Source organism: Podarcis cretensis, assembly GCF_951804945.1.
Source record: "Podarcis cretensis genome assembly, chromosome: 2".
In the NCBI taxonomy this organism is placed as follows: Eukaryota; Metazoa; Chordata; class Lepidosauria; order Squamata; family Lacertidae; genus Podarcis; species Podarcis cretensis.
Genome location: NC_137171.1, coordinates 13,989,692 through 14,007,124, shown reverse-complemented (window position 1 = coordinate 14,007,124; position 17,433 = coordinate 13,989,692). Strand labels below are relative to the sequence as shown.

Genomic DNA, 17,433 nt, shown 5'->3' with positions numbered 1-17,433 from the left:
TCCTAGTGGATTCTGGTTGTAGGTGCAGAATTTTAAGCCCTTGTACACAAAAATCGATATTTTTTTTAAAAGAGCAAATATTGATTTTCCTTTGAGTTGTTAGGCGGCATGCAGAGGCCGCTAGAAAAGCTGCTGCGCCCTTTTAAGTGCCAGGTTTTATTTTGCAAGATAATGATACGCTTGAACATTTAGATAATCTCTTTTAGGGCACGCAGTCTGAATGTCCTTCACTCACGTTTTAAGCGAAACAAATTGGGGGCATCCCATGGAGTTGTTCCCATCCTAAATATTTGTACCTGCATATCAGAATTGTCCTTCCCGAAAATGCAAATTTTATGGTGAAAATGTACTGTATTTTGTGACGTGTGTAAAGCATCAAAGAAACACATTTGCTTATGTGCTGAATAGTCTGTAACCTGAAGCATCTGTAACCCGAGGTGCCACTGTACCGTATTTTTCCGTCTATAAGACGCCCTCATGTATAAGATGCCCCCTATTTTGGGGGACTCAGATTTAAGAAAATCCATCCTCGGCGCTATCTGTGTATAAAACGCCCCCTAATTTTGGACATTATTTTTTAGGGGGGGGGGGACCTAGTCTTATACACGGGAAAATACGGTATATAAAAAAAATCTTGTGCAATGCAACTTTACAGAATTTGCACAGCCCTGCCCTTTTCCCTCATGTAATTCAGTCCATGCAGGCTTCTTACTGGAGAACCTTGTCCTTTTTCTTTCTTATTTTCCTTGCTGCACCTTATAGTTTCACCCCCATTTCCTTGCTTGCTGGCAAATGTTGAGGCGTGGCAGGGAGCGCCATAGTTGCTATTGTACGCTTTCTTCGACAGGAAGGGGACACGCATTGCATTGTGGACGGAGGATCAGGAGCTGGAACTTCAACGCCTCTTTGAGGAGTTCCGGGACACAGATGGTGAGGGTCTGCGTGGTTGGAGGGTCCCGAGTTTGCAACCACAAAAGGGATGCCTGCTCTTGTAGAGGGGGCGGAGCTTAATACCTTCTAAGCCAGGGGTGGGGGACCCCGTGGCCCTCCTATATTTTGTCGGTCTGCAACTCCTGTCAGCCCCAGCCAGCAAGGCCACTGATGATGGGAATTCCTGCCTCCTTAAAGCTACACTCACAGACTTTTTTGGTGCCAAGTTTGCTCCAGTGCCGGGGTTATTTTTCCAGCAAACCTCCAGTAACCAGGGTTATTAACCCCCTTCACCCACTTCTGCTTTCCCCCCACCCCTCCCCAGCTCGAGGATAATATTATGTGCAACACTTAAACCAGAGCTTTCCAAACGGTGTGTCGTGACACATTAGTGTGTCCGCCTGCAGCGTGTCACATAATAGTGTCTGTTAGCTAGGGGTTAGTTTAACCTCTGGTTTGCTAGTAAAACGGAATTACAGTGTCGCGAAAGGATGCACATGTAAAAAGTGTGTCATCAACGTGAAAAGTTTGGGAAGCTCTGACTTAAGCAGTAATATATGTACGTTTAAGGGACGTGGGTGGCGCTGTGGTCTAAACCACTGAGCCTCTTGGGTTTGCCAATCAGAAGGTTGGTGGTTCGAATCCCCGCAACAGAGTGAGCTCAGTCCCAGCTCCTGCCAACCTAGCGGTTCGAAAGCACACCAAAAAGTGCAAGTAGATAAATAGGTACCTCTCCGGCGGGAAGGTAAATGGCGTTTCCGTGCATTGCTCTGGTTTCTGTTGTGCCAGACGCAGCTTAGTCATGCTGGCCACATGACCCGGAAAAACTGTCTGCGGACAAACGCCAGCTCCCTCGGACTGTAAAGTGAGATGAGCACCGTAACCCAGTCGTCTGCGACTGGACTTAACTGTCAGGGGTCCTTGTCCTTTACCTTTTTATATATACATTTGGCATTTCACGTATGGGGGTATTAACAGAGGTGACGCCAGAATGGTCTCTGAGAAGAACGATGCGCTTGGCATCCTAATAGCCGTGTTCCGTGGGGGCACACAGAAGTGAGGGAGAACCGTTCCTTCTTGGGAGCGAGTGTAGGGTGAGTCCTTCCTCGGTTTCTCCCTCTGCAGATATCCTGGCCAATGTGATGAGGCATATCACCGCTAAGCGTTCCAAGGCCCGCGTTATCGAAAAGCTGCTCAGCATGGGGCTGGTGTCTGACCGAAAGGAGCTCTACAAGAAACGCAGGCGCAAGCCTGGCTCCCTTGCTGCGGTATGGCACCCACTTTCTGTTTTGTTCGTTCTTTTCTCCTGCATGCGGGTGAGTGATAAAATACTTGTGTGAATGTGCATGGTTACCTCGGCATCATTGGACAGATCTTTTTTATTATTATTTTTATTATTATTACAGTGGTACCTCGGGTTAAGTACTTAATTCGTTCTGGAGGCCCATTCTTAACCTGAAACTGTTCTTAACCTGAGGTACAACTAGTTAATGAGGCCTCCTGCCGCCGCCGCGCCGCCAGAGCACGATTTCTGTTCTCATCCTGAAGCAAAGTTCTTTGCTTGAAGCACTATTTCTGGGTTATCGGAGTCTGTAACCTGAAGCTTATGTAACACGAGGTACCACTGTATTATTATTATTTTATTGAATTTATTGAATTTAAGGCCCTAAACGGCCTCGGCCCAGTATACCTGAAGGAGTGTCTCCACCCCCATCATTCTGCCCAGACACTGAGGTCCAGCGCCGAGGGTCTTCTGGCGGTTCCCTCATTGCGAGAAGCGAAGCTACAGGGAACCAGGCAGAGGGCCTTCTTGGTAGTGGCGCCCGCCCTGTTGAATGCCCTCCCATCAGATGTCAAAGAGAAAAACAACTACCTGACCTTCAGAAGACATCTTAAGGCAGCCCTGTTCAGGGAAGTTTTTAATGTGTGACATCTTAGTGTCTTCTTGGTCTTTGTGGAAGCCACCAGATGGGCAGAGTACAAATAATAAATTATTATTATTATTATTATTATTATTATTATTATTATTATTATATACTGCCCAATACAGTGGAACCTCTACTCACATACGGAATCTGTTCCGGAGGTCCGTTCATGAGTCGATTGGGGTCTCTGGTAGAAGCACCATTCTGTGCGTGCGCATTCAGCGGCGGTGCCATTCTGCGCATGCGCAGGTGGCGGCACCATTCTGCGCATGCGCAGACGGCAGAAGGCACTTCTGCGCGTGTGCGAATCGTGACAAACCCGGTATTTACTTCCGGGTTTGCCGCGGTCGCGAATCTAATTGTCTGTGAGTAGGGGCGGTGGTAAGTCGAGGTGCTACTGTACCTGGGGGTCTCAGGGCTGTTCACAGAATAAAATCGAGATGTAAAACTGCAGAATACATAATAAAAATAAAAACAACAACCCAGTAGCGCCCCCCCAAAAAAAAATTCTAAAAGGGCATAGGATGTAAATCAACCAAAGGCCTGGTTAAAAAGGAACGTTTTTGCCTGGTGCCTAAAAGAGTATAATGAAGGCGCCAGGCAAACTTCCCTGGGGAGAGCATTCCACAGACGGGGAGCCACTGCAGAGAAGGCCCCGTTCTCGTGTTTCCACCCTCTAGACTTGAGGAGGAGGCACATGAAGAAGGGCCTTAGAAGATGATCTCAGGGTCTGGGTAGGTTCACATGGAAAGAGGCGGTCCTTGAGGTATTGCGGTCCTGAGCCATTTAACCAGCCGTCTTGGGCTGGTTGGCTCCCTTTTCTCCTCCAGCAACTTCAAGACAGGCCTTGCTGGGATTGTTACCTTTGGGTTTACCTGTGGGTAATGGCTTGATTTTATTTCTACGTAGTGTTTGTGTTGGTTGCTGGAGGACTAAGATGCCTCTTGTTAACTATGTCACCCTTAGCGAGCTATCTTCTTTTCCCTTTCAGAACAAAGACATGTTCCCCAAGGATTTTGAAATACCTGACCTGGACGAGGCTGAGGAAGATGATGAAGAGGAGGAGGAGGAAGAAGAAGAGGATGACGACTTGGATAGCGAGGAAGAGGGGGAGTCAGCCTGGAAGGATGGTGGCCATGATGCAGGGAACAGGCCATTGGTTGGGCAGCCTAACAAGAAGGGTGGAGCTGCCTCAGCTAGAGACTGCCAGGAGCTTGTGCGATGCCTGAGGCAGGAAGGTGAGAGCCTGGTGGCGAGAGAAGGAATTGTGGCATGCTGCGGAGCAGCTCACGGCGGCATGGTGGTTTGGGGGGCAGGCAATTATTATTATTATTATTATTATTATTATTATTATTATTATTACTATTCTTATTTATTATACCCTCCCCATCTGGCTGGGTTTCCCCAGCCACTCTGAGCGGCTCCCAACAGAATATTAAAAACACGATAAAACATTAAAAACTTCCTGATAAAGGGCTGCCTTCAGATGTCTTCTGAAAGTCAGATAGTTGTTTATTTCCTTGCCATCTGATGGGAGGGTGCTACCACCAAGAAGGCCCTCTGCCTGGTACCCTGTAACCTCACTTCTGGCAGTGAGGGAACCTCCAGAAGGCCCTCGGAGCTGGACCTCCGTGTCCGGGCTGAATAATGGGGGTGGAGACGCTCCTTCAGATATACTGGGCCGAGGCCATTTAGGGCTTTAAAGGTCAGCACCCACACTTTGAATTGTGTTCAGAAACATACTCCTCCCTCCCTTGACAACTGGTCTGCTGGGAAACCCTCAAAATGCCTGCTGCAAAACCTCCGGGAGGTTCTTGGGAGCATGCACAGTTCAGGAAGTTCCTGGCCTGGCCTCTTAGGCATTTACCATCAAACTGCATGACTTTGCGTGAACCTTTGTTGATGCCCATTGCTCTCCTGTGGCCACATTGGAAAGCTGCAAGAGGCTTCAAGGGATTCTTAGGATCGCCCGGAAGACCTTTCTGAATGTTACCTAGATTTGGGGATCAGCTTTGGGGCAATCTTTGGATTGTGGAGAGAGCAAGAACGCTAATCTGGTGTAGTGGTTAAGAGTGCCGGATTAGGACCCAGGAGGGCAGGTTTCAAACCCCCATTTGGCCATAGCTCACTGCGTGGCCTTCGCCCAGCCACTGCCTCTTAGCCTAAAACCTGCCTTGCGAGGTTGTTTTGGGGATTGAGTTGAAGAGGTGGAGAACCTTGTATGTCACCTTCTTGGAGGAAAAGGTGGGATATAAACACAAGGAGTAATGAAGTACAGTGGTACCTCGGGTTAAGTACTTAATTCGTTCTGGAGGTCTGTTCTTAACCTGAAACTGTTCTTAACCTGAAGCACCGCTTTAGCTAATGGGGCCTCCCGCTGTCGCCGCACCACCGGAGCACGATTTCTGTTCTCATCCTGAAGCAAAGTTCTTAACCCGAGGTACTATTTCTGGGTTAGCGGAGTCTGTAACCTGAAGCGTATGTAACCTGAAGCGTATGTAACCCGAGGTACCACTGTAGTTTTTACGGTTATATCAAAAATTACTACGACTCCCATCATCCCTAGCTTAGCAGGACCAGTGGTCAGGGATGATGGGAACTGTAGTCCAAAAACAGCTGGAGGCGTAAAGTTTCAGTTTTGGAGTAATAAATTTTCAGAGTACAGTGGTACCTTGGGTTACGTACTCAATTCGTTTTGGAGGTCCATTCTTAACCTGAAACTGTTCTTAACCTGAAGCACCACTTTAGCTAATGGAGGCCTCCTGCTGCCACCGCCACGCCACCACTGCACAGTTTCTGTTCTAATCCTGAAGCAAAGTTCTTAACCCAAGGTAATATTTCTGGGTTAGCGGAGTCTGTAACCTGAAGCGTATGTAACCTGAAGCGTATGTAACCCGAGGTACCACTGTACCTTCTCCCCATGCTTCTCTGTTTACCCACACAGTATTTGGGCCTAGGGTGGCAGAATGGACTTTGTGCCGCTTCAGGTGGGAAGTACAAATTTTGTTCAATTCGCCAGGACATCCCATGGAAATAACAGGAAGAATCTCCAGCCCAGCCTGTAGTGCTGGTTTAAAAACAACAATACAGAGAGATTTGAGCATTGCAGGGGGCGGGGAGCATTTTAAAACATTGATTTCACTGACTTATCCAGTCTTTTACCACCTCGCCCTTTTCACACGTATCCAAGAAGGCCTGGTTTACCCAGTAACACTGGGCCTTTCTTAAATTTATCGAGAGGAGGAGCCCCTTCATCTTTCCACTCACTTTTGTCTTTGTAGGTCTGTCCGGCCCTCTGCTATGGCTCCAGAACTGCCTGAACCGGACAGCTTCTGACCGAGAAGAGGATGGTAAATACAGGGAGAATGTTGCAGATTCCTGTTTCTTGCGCGGGCAGGGGGAGGCCGAGGAAGAGATTTAATACAGTGGTGCCCCGCAACACGAATGCCTCGAAAGACGAAAAACCCGCTAGACGAAAGGGTTTTCCGTTTTGGAGGCGCTTCGCAAAACGATTTTGCCTATGGGCTTGCTTCGCAAGACGAAATGTCTTGCAAGTTTTTCCGACTTTTTTTTCCTCCCCCCCCTTTTTCTAAGCCGCTTATCTGCTTATCCGCTAAGCTGATAAGCCGCTAAAAGCCGCTAAGCCGCTAATAACGCTAATCCGCTAAGCCGTCAATGGGCTTGCTTTGCAAGACGAAAAAACCGCTAGACGAAGAGAATCGCGGAACGGATTCTTTTCGTCTTGTGAGGCACCACTGTATTTCCCTTCTGCTGCTCTCAGCCTCCTCTGGAGTAACCATGTGTGGGCCAGCTAGCTATATGTCACCTTCCCTCTGAACTTTATTTAAGCCCAGGGTCCTTGAGGTGCAGCAAGACCAGTACTATAAACTTTATAGTTGGTTAACTTTCATCTTACTTCGAATTTCGTATTTATTTTTTCGTAATACTGAATTTATTCTGCGTTTGTGAAGCTGTTGATTTGTCATTTTATTTTGCTAACGCGCCCTGTATTTTGCATATTATGTTTTCTCCTACACTCTGTGTTTTACTGTTTCCGTAGATTTGGAAGGGGACCGCAAGGGTCATCTAGTCCGACCCCCTGCCATGCAGGAATCTTTTGCCCAATGTGGGGGTTTGAACCCACGATCCTGAAATTAACATTTATCTCGTGCCCTACTGAGGGAGCTCTCCCTTCAGTTCAAGCTGCTTTGGGAACACTCATTGTGGGAAAGCAGCATATAAACTCGAATCAATCTGTGTTGTCCAATAAGGAAGACAAAGGCTAAAGAGCCAAATATCCACCAGGATGTTGTAGACAAGAATACTATACTGCTCTTTCCCATATGGTTCTAGAATTTAGCTTGATAGATTCCTGTTTCGCCAGGATGTGCCCAGCCAGTACCTTTGGTGCCACTGTCTGAAGAGAATGAGGATGCCATGGAACATAAGCGCTTCCAGAAGCTTCTGCGTAAATTAGGGATTCGAGCTCCAGCCAGTGAACAGGTAATTGTGTTGCTAGAGGATATAAAGGTAAAGGGGGATGCGGGTGGCGCTGTGGGTTAAACCACAGAGCCTAGGGCTTGCTGATGAGAAGGTTGGCAGTTCGAATCCCCGTGACAGGGTGAGCTCCCGTTGCTCGGTCCCTGCTCCTGCCAACCTAGCAATTCGAAAGCACGTCAAAGTGCAGGTAGATAAATAGGTACCACTGTGGCGGGAAGGTAAACGGCATTTCCGTGCACTGCTCTGGTTCACCAGAAGCGGCTTAGTCATGCTGGCCACGTGACCCGGAAAGCTGTCTGTGAACAAATGCCGGTTCCCTTGGCCTGAAAGCGAGATGAAAGCACCGCAACCCCAGAGTCGGTCATGACTGGACCTAATGGTCAGGGGTCCATTTACCTTTACCTTTATAAAGGTAAAGGACCCCGGACGGTTAAGTCTTGTCAGAGGCGACTCTGGGGTTGTGGCGCTCATCTCGCTTTCAGGCCAAGGGAACCGACTGAGGAAAAAATGTTGAAAGAAGTGGGAGAAATATAAATATATATTCAGGAAAGATGAGCAAAAGCATTCCCAAATGCTCCTAAACAAAGACGGAAGTGCTTCAGTCTCATCAGCCACAGTTTTGTGTTAAGTTTGTGGCTTTGGTAGAACAGCAGCTTGTGTTCCTTTATTGGCTCTCGCTCTGTCTGCAGAAATATTCCAGCGTTTGTGCTCTGTTGCAACGTTAAACATTCAGTTGGCTCTTTGTAATCTTGCCTTTCATACAATCATAGAAGATAAGATAATTATTAATGTGGTCCTCCCCCCTGCATTTATTTCGTAAAGGTTTGCCTTTCTATCTTGGTATCTGTCCTTTCTCCTTTTTTGACTATGTCGAAGTGTTTTGTCCCAGTGATTTATGACCAGAGCAGGTTTGGATTATCTCCTCCTGTTTGCCCAAGGCCTTCTTGCGAAACAGAATTTTCCCTCCCTCTCTCCTCCCTGCATAGTGTCGCCTCCACACATTGCATCTGCTCTGGAGCCAGTGGATGAACCCCTAGAACAGATTTGGGGGGGTCACACATGAAGAGGATAAGTTCCATTGCACAAGTGGAACTCCTTACATGGATGAAACGACTTCGTTGCATACAAACCTTTGGTTTAAAAACGGGCTGGTGCAGCCATCCTTGAGCTCTGCTGCTATTGCGACTAATTTGCGGGCAATCCCCTCCTTTAGCTCTGCTGGGGACAAGAAGCTTGCAAGAGGGAGCCAACAGCAGAAGCAAACAGGAGCTGTTGTTGTTGTTTAGTCGTTTAGTCGTGTCCGACTCTTCGTGACCCCCAAGACCAGAGCATGCCAGGCACTCCTGTCTTCCACTGCCTCCCGCAGTTTGGTCAAATTCACGCTGGTAGCTTCAAGAACACTGTCCAACCATCTCGTCCTCTGTCGTCCCCTTCTCCTTGTGCCCTCCATCTTTCCCAACATCAGGGTCTTTTCCAGGGAGTCTTCTCTTCTCATGAGGTGGCCAAAGTAGTGGAGCCTCAGCTTCAGGATCTGTGCTTCCAGTGAGCACTCAGGGCTGATTTCCTTCAGAATGGAGAGGTTTGATCTTGCAGTCCATGGGACTCTCAAGAGTCTCCTCCAGCTCCATAATTCAAAAGCATCAATTCTTCGGCGATCAGCCTTCTTTATGGACCAGCTCTCACTTCCATACATCACTACTGGGAAAACCATAGCTTTTACTATACGTACCTTTGTTGGCAAGGTGATGTCTCTGCTTTTCAAGATGCTGTCTAGGTTTGTCATTGTTTTTCTCCCAAAAAGCAGACGTCTTTTAATTTCGTGGCTGCTGTCACCAGGAGCTAGCAGCATGTATTTACCTTCTTTACTTCCTACAGGAATCTTTCTGGCGCATACCAGCCAAACTCAGCCCAGAGCAACTACGACAAGCAGCTGCTTCCATTGCCTCAAAAGATGTGGAGGGGGAGACCAAAAATCAAGTAGCCGGTAGGTGTATAGAAGGGGAAACACACTGAAACAACCCTCTGCCTGTTGAAAAGGCATGTCACTCCCTTGTTCCAGCAGCGCCACTGGCTACCAGTCTTTTCTGGGCACGCACAATTCAAAGTGCTGGGTACAACCTATGAAGACCCATATGGCTTAGTTACAGGTAGGTAGCCATTGCCGTAGGCGCAACAAAATAAGATATAAATAAATAAAATAATTCCTTCCAGTAGCACCTTAGAGACCAATTAAGTTAATTACAGTGGTACCTCGGGTTAAGAACTAAATTCGTTATGGAGGTCTGTTCTTAACCTGAAACTGTTCTTAACCTGAAGCACCACTTTAGCTAATGGGGCCTCCTCCTGCTGGTGCCGCACCGCTGCTGCGCGATTTCTGTTCTCATCCTGAAGCAAAGTTCTTAACCCGAGGTACTGTTTCTTGGTTAGCGGAGTCTGTAACCTGAAGCATCTGTAACCTGAGGTACCACTGTATTGGTATGAACACACAAAAGCTGGCCTCTAAGGTGCTACTGGAAGGAATATATTATTATTATTATTATTATTATTATTATTATTATTATTATTATTATTACTACTACTACTACTACTATTACTATTTTGATTTGTTTTGTTTTGTTTCGACATATGGCTTAGGTCCAGGCTATTTGGGAAGCCATGTTCCCTCATACAAACCTACTTGGGTTTTGAGATCAGGAACTAAAAAATGCAGAATGAATTACTTAGAAGCTCAATTGCTCCTAGGCCCTTTGAAAGTCTCATTCCCCTTGCCAGATAGACCTTTCACTTCCCTCAACCTCCATTGTTTGTCATCCGTAGAGCTGAACCTGCTGCCTCAGAATTTCAGAATGTGTTAGTGAGCAGTACATGACATCACAGAAGCTCAGCCAATTCACGCACAAAGACAGAAAGCAGTTCGTGTGTGTGTGTGTGTGTGTGTGTGTGTGTGTGTGTGTAAACTATTGATTTAGAGTCTCTTATTGCTGTACATGCACACTCTGTGTTGTTGTAAAATGAGGGCGTATTTGTTTTCTTCCTCCTCTTGGCAGTTGTCCATATAACATGGAAACGGTTTCACATGCTATTTTTCTGCGTTTAGGTGTCTTAAAAACACCCAAGTACAAATAAAGGACAGGCACTAAAAGCATCAGCACTAACGCCTAAGCTCAGCCCTCGCTGATTGCACAACTCGGTCTAGAATAACTTCCTCAAACTGGTGGTTAATCTGTAACCCATTTTAGCATCCTAGTTCATACTGACATTATTGAACCCAAAAGCGTTAATCTGGATGGGCATGCTCTCAAATGCTTACACAGGGTTCTCCCCCTCTTCAAGTTTAAGTTTCGTTTCTTAAAAAACATGTGAATTTGCGGAATTGGTTGCTGCCGTATCATATCGTTGCATTTATCTGGGTGGGTAAAGATTCTGGCAGTCCTGGCAGAATCAGGGAGACATGGGAGACAGCATCTGTAATCAGAGCAATATGTTTTTCAGGCCTAACCAGCCTTTGACTCCTTGAGCAAGGCGTAGCCAAACTAGCATAGTAACCTTACAGGGGCTTGATGAACCTCCTGCTTTTATACTCTCCTGGTATGCCCCACGGAGGAGCTTAAGGTCCATGAATAATCATAGTTTGGAGGTCCCGGGCCCTAAGGAAGTCAGATTATCCTCCACCAGGGCCAGGGCCTTCTCAGTGATGGCTCCGACCTGGTGGAATGCTCTGTCCCATGAGATCAGGGCCCTGCAGGATTTAACTTCCTTCCGCAGGGCCTGTAAGACAGAGCTATTCCACCCGGCTTTCAATTTGAACTTAGCCTGGTCTTTCATTCCCCTTCCTTCCCTCCCCTTTTTATGAAGATTACCCTCTCTGGGATCCCGCAGCTAATTCTCTTGTGGTCTCCTTGCTGGCCCAAGTAGGACTAATTTAGCCAGCTAGCCCTGGTGATCATCTAATGTTTATTGGATGGATTTCCCCCTTAAATTGATTTTTGAATTATGAATTTATTGTTATTTATGTTTTATACTATATGCTGTTTTTTGTTGCATCAATTAAGTGTTTTAAATTTGTTGTTAGCCGCCCTGAACCTGGTTTTTTTGAACCAGGGAGGGCGGGATATAAATAAAAATTCATTATTTATTATTATTATACCTGACTGGGACAAGGGAGCACCTGGCAAGCCATAAAGCAGGCATATTCAAAGTCTGTGTTGATTTAATCTGACCCCCGTGGCAGTATATAAAGGTAAAGGGACCCCTGATTATTAGGTCCAGTCGTGACGGACTCTGGGGTTGCAGCGCTCATCTCGCTTTACTGGCCAAGGGAGCCGGCGTACAGCTTCCGTGTCATGTGGCCAGCATGACTAAGCCGCTTCTGGTGAACCAGAGCAGTGCACGGAAACGCCGTTTACCTTCCCGCCAGAGCGGTACCTATTTATCTACTTGCACTTTGATGTGCTTTCGAACTGCTAGGTTGGCAGGAGCAGGGACTGAGCAATGGGAGCTCACCCCGTCGCGGGGATTTGAACCGCCGACCTTCTGATCTGCAAGTCCTAGGCTCTGTGGTTTAACCCACAGTGCCACCCGTGTCCCTCTCCAGGAGATGTACATAGTGTAATAAAAGCAGCAAAGATAATAATAATAGTAATAATAATAATAATAATAATAGTAATGCAAAGTTGACATCCATGGAAGAGACCTTACTCATTCAGTTGGGAAGACTTCTCAGAACAAAAATGTCTTCAACTGCTTCTGGAAAATCCAGGTAGTGAACACCTGCTGCATCTCCACAGGAATGCTGGTTGCACTGAAAGCCCCACTCTGAGTTACTACAGAGAGGGCTTCTGAAATCCTTGGAACTTGCAGAAGAAATTCTTCCTTCAGGAGGCAGTGACTTACAGGGGCTACAAAAGGGCATCTCCAGTAACCTGTCCCTGAGCTGTATTAGGTGAATACAGCCATGGGCACAAAATTCTATAGACGTTGCTATGCCTGAGATGTTCAGTAATTCGTTATAATTATAATTACAATAGCCTGTGCTGCAGTTGGGTGTTTGGGAGACCAGCTGTTCTGGAAAGTTCTAGCACCTTCCTTAGAGATTCTTTTACTCAAATTAAGTTTGTCAGGAACCTTCAACTGAATTAAGTGCAATTCAGTAACTAGTTTGCCTCGCCACCAGACTGTCACCTCCCTTTACAGAGCTCTCACACTTTCTTTCTTGTCGGTTTCAGCGGAGGAGCATCTCGAGACAGAGGAGCCAAGATGCCTGACTGCGGAAAAGTAAGGGCTGTGGGGGCACCGGGGTGTGGGAAGATGATAGCACCTCATACAAAGTGGGCAAGGTGAATTGTAATAGCTTAAAAGCATGGAGGAGACTAATAGCCAGAAACAAACTCAGGTGTAGCATGCAGAATACAGGAAGCTGCCTTTATTCAGAGTCAATACCATTGATGCATCTAGCTCACTGTTGTCTACACGGACTGGCAGCAGTGGGGATTCAGGCAGGAGTTGTTTCCTAGCCCTATGCCAGTGGTTGCAAAACTGCTACGACGCTTCCCCCTTCTATAATCATTCTAGTTCTTGGGTGGGGTTAATTTATATGGATGGATTATATAATGGAATTGAGCAGCTCTGTGCTTCAAGCCCGGGATTTTTTTTTTTTTGCATATCTGATTCATAGAGGCAGAAAACAATGAGTCACATGCAGCCTTGCACTTCCAGCTGTCAGAGTGAAAGCTGTCATGTTCTGAGCAGGAGCACAACAAGGAGAGAAGTCAGCTGCTTCCTGCCCGCTCCCATTTGCTGCCTCTTTTTGTTTGATATTTTCTGAATTCAATTGATGACCAGCCATCAGCAACTGGAATCCTGCTACTCTGATTTTTCTTACTTGGTTTTCTTCCCCGTCCCCCATTCAGTCCACATCTCCCTGTTCTTTTCAGAAGCTTATAATTTGATACAAAAGCAAAAACCTGGCACACCATTATACAATGGTACCTCGGGATGCGAATGGGATCTGTTCCGGAGCCCTGTTTGCATCCTGAACAAAACGTAAGATGCAACTGCGCGTGCGCATGACATCATTTTGACCGTCTGCGCATGCGTGAGCCATGAAACCCAGAAGTAACGCGCTCCGTTACTTCCGGGTCGCCGCAGAGCGCAACCCAAAAGCACTCAACCTGAAATGTATTTATCCTGAGGTATGACTGCACAGTGGTACCTCGGGTTAAGTACTTAATTCATTACGGAGGTCTGTACTTAACCTAAAACTGTTCTTAACCTGAAGCACCACTTTAGCTAATGGGGCCTCCTGCTGCCGCTGCGCCACCGGAACACGATTTCTGTTCTCATCCTGAAGCAAAGTTCTTAACTTGAAGCACTATTTCTGGGTTAGCGGAGTCTAACCTGAAGCGTATGTAACCTGAAGCGTATGTAACCCGAGGTACCACTGTATAGGCTTGTGCCACCTGAGCTACAGGTTTTGTTGGTGGAAACCTGCCTAGAGCACTGGGGATGGGAGCTGTAGTTTCTGATTCTGCATTATTCTCTCCCTGAGTCTATGTCTGGCATTTGTATGTGGCTGGCACACACCAACACCCCTCTTTCTTGCCCTTGTTTCCAGGGAGGAGCCCATCCAGCCCCCTCTGGGACCCAAGCGAAGGCGCTTGGTCATTGACGGTGAGGAGCAGGAAGAAGGCAACAGTCAAGGTATGTCTTGTGGCAGCAGTGTAGTTAACTTCCATCAAATTCCTTTCCCCAACCGCCATATCATCTCTTTCCCAGCCCCTACAAATAATCCCTTTGATGCTTTTCCTGGGTGCAACTTGATCACAGATAATCTGTTAGGAGTGTTGCTGGTTGTCCACAAGTTGTGGAGACTCATTTGGCATCCGTATGAAAACTTGAGCCTTCAGAGTTAATGACTCGCTTCTGTGGAATGTTCTCCCAATAGGGCTCATCCACACTTACTGTATTTTTCGCTCTATAAGACGCACCAGACCACAAGACGCACCTAGTTTTTGGAGGAGGAAAACAAGAAAAAAATTATTCTGAATCTCAGAAGCCAGAACAACAAGAGGGATCGCTGCGCAGTGAAAGCAGCAATCCCTCTTGCTGTTTTGGCTTCTGGGATAGCAGCGCAGCCTGCATTCGCTCCATAAGACGCACACACATTTCCCCTTACTTTTTAGGAGGGCATAGAGCAAAAAATACGGTACTCCCCATCGCCACTGCCAGCCCCTGCTCTTTCCAGGAACAGGTCCATGCTTAAAAGCTTTGTGTCTGAGCGTTTTTTTCTCCCCGCATAACCCACTCTTTAGCACTCAGTTGCAGCATATGTCAATTCGTGTTTTCTGCAGAGTGCCATTTGCACCGATCGAGCTTTAAAGGGCGGGTTTTTCAGGGAAAACTCCCGGGCTAAAAACACACACACCAAAAAGTGCTCAGATGCACCATGACCTGTGCTTTAGAGAGTGGAGGAAAAGCAATGTGGATACGACCTCAGCTGACACCTTCTATATTGACTTCCAAACATTTACTGAAGGCTTCTCTTTGCTTCCGGTCTTATGCAGACAATTAAGGAGGAGGGAAATCTGTAATAGTCAAACAGGTGGTCTGTGTTAATTTTTGTGGTGTTTCTATTTAAACTGTAACCCGCTTTGCTGTTGTTGTGTTTTTAATGAAATTGCAGTATACAAATATTTTAATAAATAAAACGAACAATATCCAAAAGGCTGTGGGTTCCCCATCCCTCATGCAAAGGCTTCTGTGAGCTCAAAGTACCTGCCCATGAAGGAAGCTGCCTACCTTGTCTGCATTCACCTGGGTCAGCATCGAGGTGCAAGGAAATAGCAGGCCATTCTGCCCTATTTCTGCTGCAGATGTTGACTGTATTTCCTCCCCCCTTAGTTAGACTGTCCTTGTTTTATGTTTCCACGAATTAAAATCAATTGAACAACAATAGAGTAGCAATCCCCCCTTCACCCAATTGAGAAAAATAGGGGAATGGGGAGGGGTGGCAGAGGCGTCAGTAGGCTACTAGAACAACCAGCAAGATATACTAGGAGATAAGAGAGACAAAGGGCTCTTGATAGAAGTTGGGGCAATGGTCTACAGAAGAAAAACAGTGCTGTGATTAGATCATTCCATCCTTCCTTTGCAGTACAGAGAGGGCAGCAGAAATTACCTGCCACCCCCTGCCCAAAGAGGCTGCCCGCTGCCTTTATGCATGAGTCACTGTTTGAGTCTCCTCCTAATCACGAGGCATGTCTAGAATCCTCAGCTTATCAGAACTTCAGAAACCCTGCCAAGAATACATTACTGAGGTTCGATTGGGGGGGGCAAGGGCAGCAGAAAGGATGTTCATTTTTCAGTAATGGATAGCAGTGAGAGCAGCTTCTAATGCTCTCTCTCTGTGTTTATCCTTCAGCTTCTTTCCCAGAATGCTGAATAATTCCCACTTTGCTTCTGAAGCAACTTTCTGCAAAAACCCGATTAAGTCACAGCACGGCTTTTTCCATCGCCACTTTATCCCTTGCTCTCTTAAGATCGCGCTGTATTTTATCTTTGGCACCGCAGGGTCCACTGATGAGGACGAGCTGCAGCCTGCTGGCAAAAGGAAGTGCCGGCGAATTGAAGAGGAGGAAGAAGATTGAAGGAGTTGGCGCTCCCTGGCCCAGTTCAGACCAGTTACACCCACTGTCAGCTGTGGAGCTTCAAGAACCACCTCGGGCAGAGGGGTCCTCGATGGAGCAGCCTGGAAAGAATCTCTCTCTTTCTCTTCCCTGGCCCCAGTCTCCCAGTCTTGGTGCACAACACTTCATAGTTTTTGGGAATGGGATGCAGGCAGACTGAACATGTGAATGAGGCCTGCTAGAGAACGAATGCAGGGAAAAGAAATGGGAGACCTGCCTGAGGAGGGAAGAGAAGAATGGGCTTTCTGCCCTGCTCTGTTACAGGATACAACAGACGTTGAAACTGGTGCAGGAAGAAGCTTCACTTTAAACTGTTCTGTAACTGTTTGTAGCTTACGACACCTATGACACGGGGCGTTTGTTCTGAATGATGTCTGCTGAGAGCCAGCAAAAGCCACCCTGACAAGACTGACCTGCCAGGCAGAAACGAGGCATGTTGGCTCTTCGAATCTTAAGGCTACTTGGCTTTTGGATTCGCCACCGCTCCCTTTCCGTGCCGGGCCAAAACACGACCTCATCCCTGTGCTCAAGTCTCACATTGCCTTATAATACATGCGCACGGTCTTCTGTCTCCATTGCGCCTTGGCACCGATATTCTTAAAAAATGCGTGCTTGTACTGGAATCACACAAGACTCGTTTGACGTTGGGTGTCAAGATTTGAATTGTTTGGGGAGGGTGGGGTTCAAAAGATGTGCTCCTGTGCTGAATTTTGCTCCCAGATTATTGTTCTCATCACCAGCTGCTTCAGTTTTCCTTACCGACAGCTATTGACTTTGTTGCTTGGGCTGTTCCAGGCAGAGGCAATGTCAGAGATGTATAAGGGTTGCCTCTCGTTCATGGTAGAAGGGCAGGAATGTTAGCACGTTACTTGTGTGCTTGTGTTGTGTTTTCATAATAAAAACCCCCCAAACAACCCTTGGCTGACTAGTTCTAAAGAAATCCAACGTTTTAAAGGTTCTGCTTTGTTTTACAAAGCTGCTGAAAAATGCAAGAGCTTCTTGGAGGGAAGGGGATGAGGGCTTTGCAATGGTTTCAGTGCGTTGACTTTCCTTAAAAAGGAGGAGGAAAGCAATAGTAATCCTGCTTTTAGCAATTTCAGGTTTTTCTGTAATTTGAGTATTCCCACATTTGCACATGGGCACTAGCTCTATATTTTTGCACCAAGCCTGATTTGTACCCCAGGCCCCGGGATGCGGAACCTGGTGCACTCCAGATGTGGTTTGTCTCCAGCTGCCATCAACCCCACACAGGAATGGTAAAAGTAAAGGGACCCCTGACCATTAGGTCCAGTCGCAGAAGACTCTGTGGTTGCAGCGCTCATCTCGCTTTATTGGCTGAGGGAGCCGGCGTACAGCTTCCGGGTCATGTGGCTAGCATGACTAAGCCACTTCTG

At 47.0% G+C, this 17,433-nt stretch overlaps 1 protein-coding gene across 3 annotated transcripts in view; it reads left to right on the top strand.

Moving 5' to 3' along the window:
- Window positions 1–16,953, top strand: part of TIMELESS (timeless circadian regulator) — a 65,251-nt gene extending 48,298 nt beyond the window's left edge. For 2 of the 3 annotated variants that reach the window (XM_079966341.1, XM_079966342.1), the window contains exons 22-30: window positions 848–930; window positions 2,056–2,198; window positions 3,847–4,093; window positions 6,137–6,205; window positions 7,240–7,358; window positions 9,231–9,339; window positions 12,551–12,629; window positions 13,969–14,054; window positions 15,924–16,953. In XM_079966341.1, the coding sequence (XP_079822467.1) occupies window positions 848–930; window positions 2,056–2,198; window positions 3,847–4,093; window positions 6,137–6,205; window positions 7,240–7,358; window positions 9,231–9,339; window positions 12,551–12,629; window positions 13,969–14,054; window positions 15,924–16,000 (1,012 nt within the window). In that variant the 3' untranslated portion in view covers window positions 16,001–16,953. The remainder of the gene's footprint in view (window positions 1–847; window positions 931–2,055; window positions 2,199–3,846; window positions 4,094–6,136; window positions 6,206–7,239; window positions 7,359–9,230; window positions 9,340–12,550; window positions 12,630–13,968; window positions 14,055–15,923) is intronic. The other variant, XM_079966343.1, reaches the window with a different exon arrangement.
- Window positions 16,954–17,433: the final 480 nt, after the last annotated feature.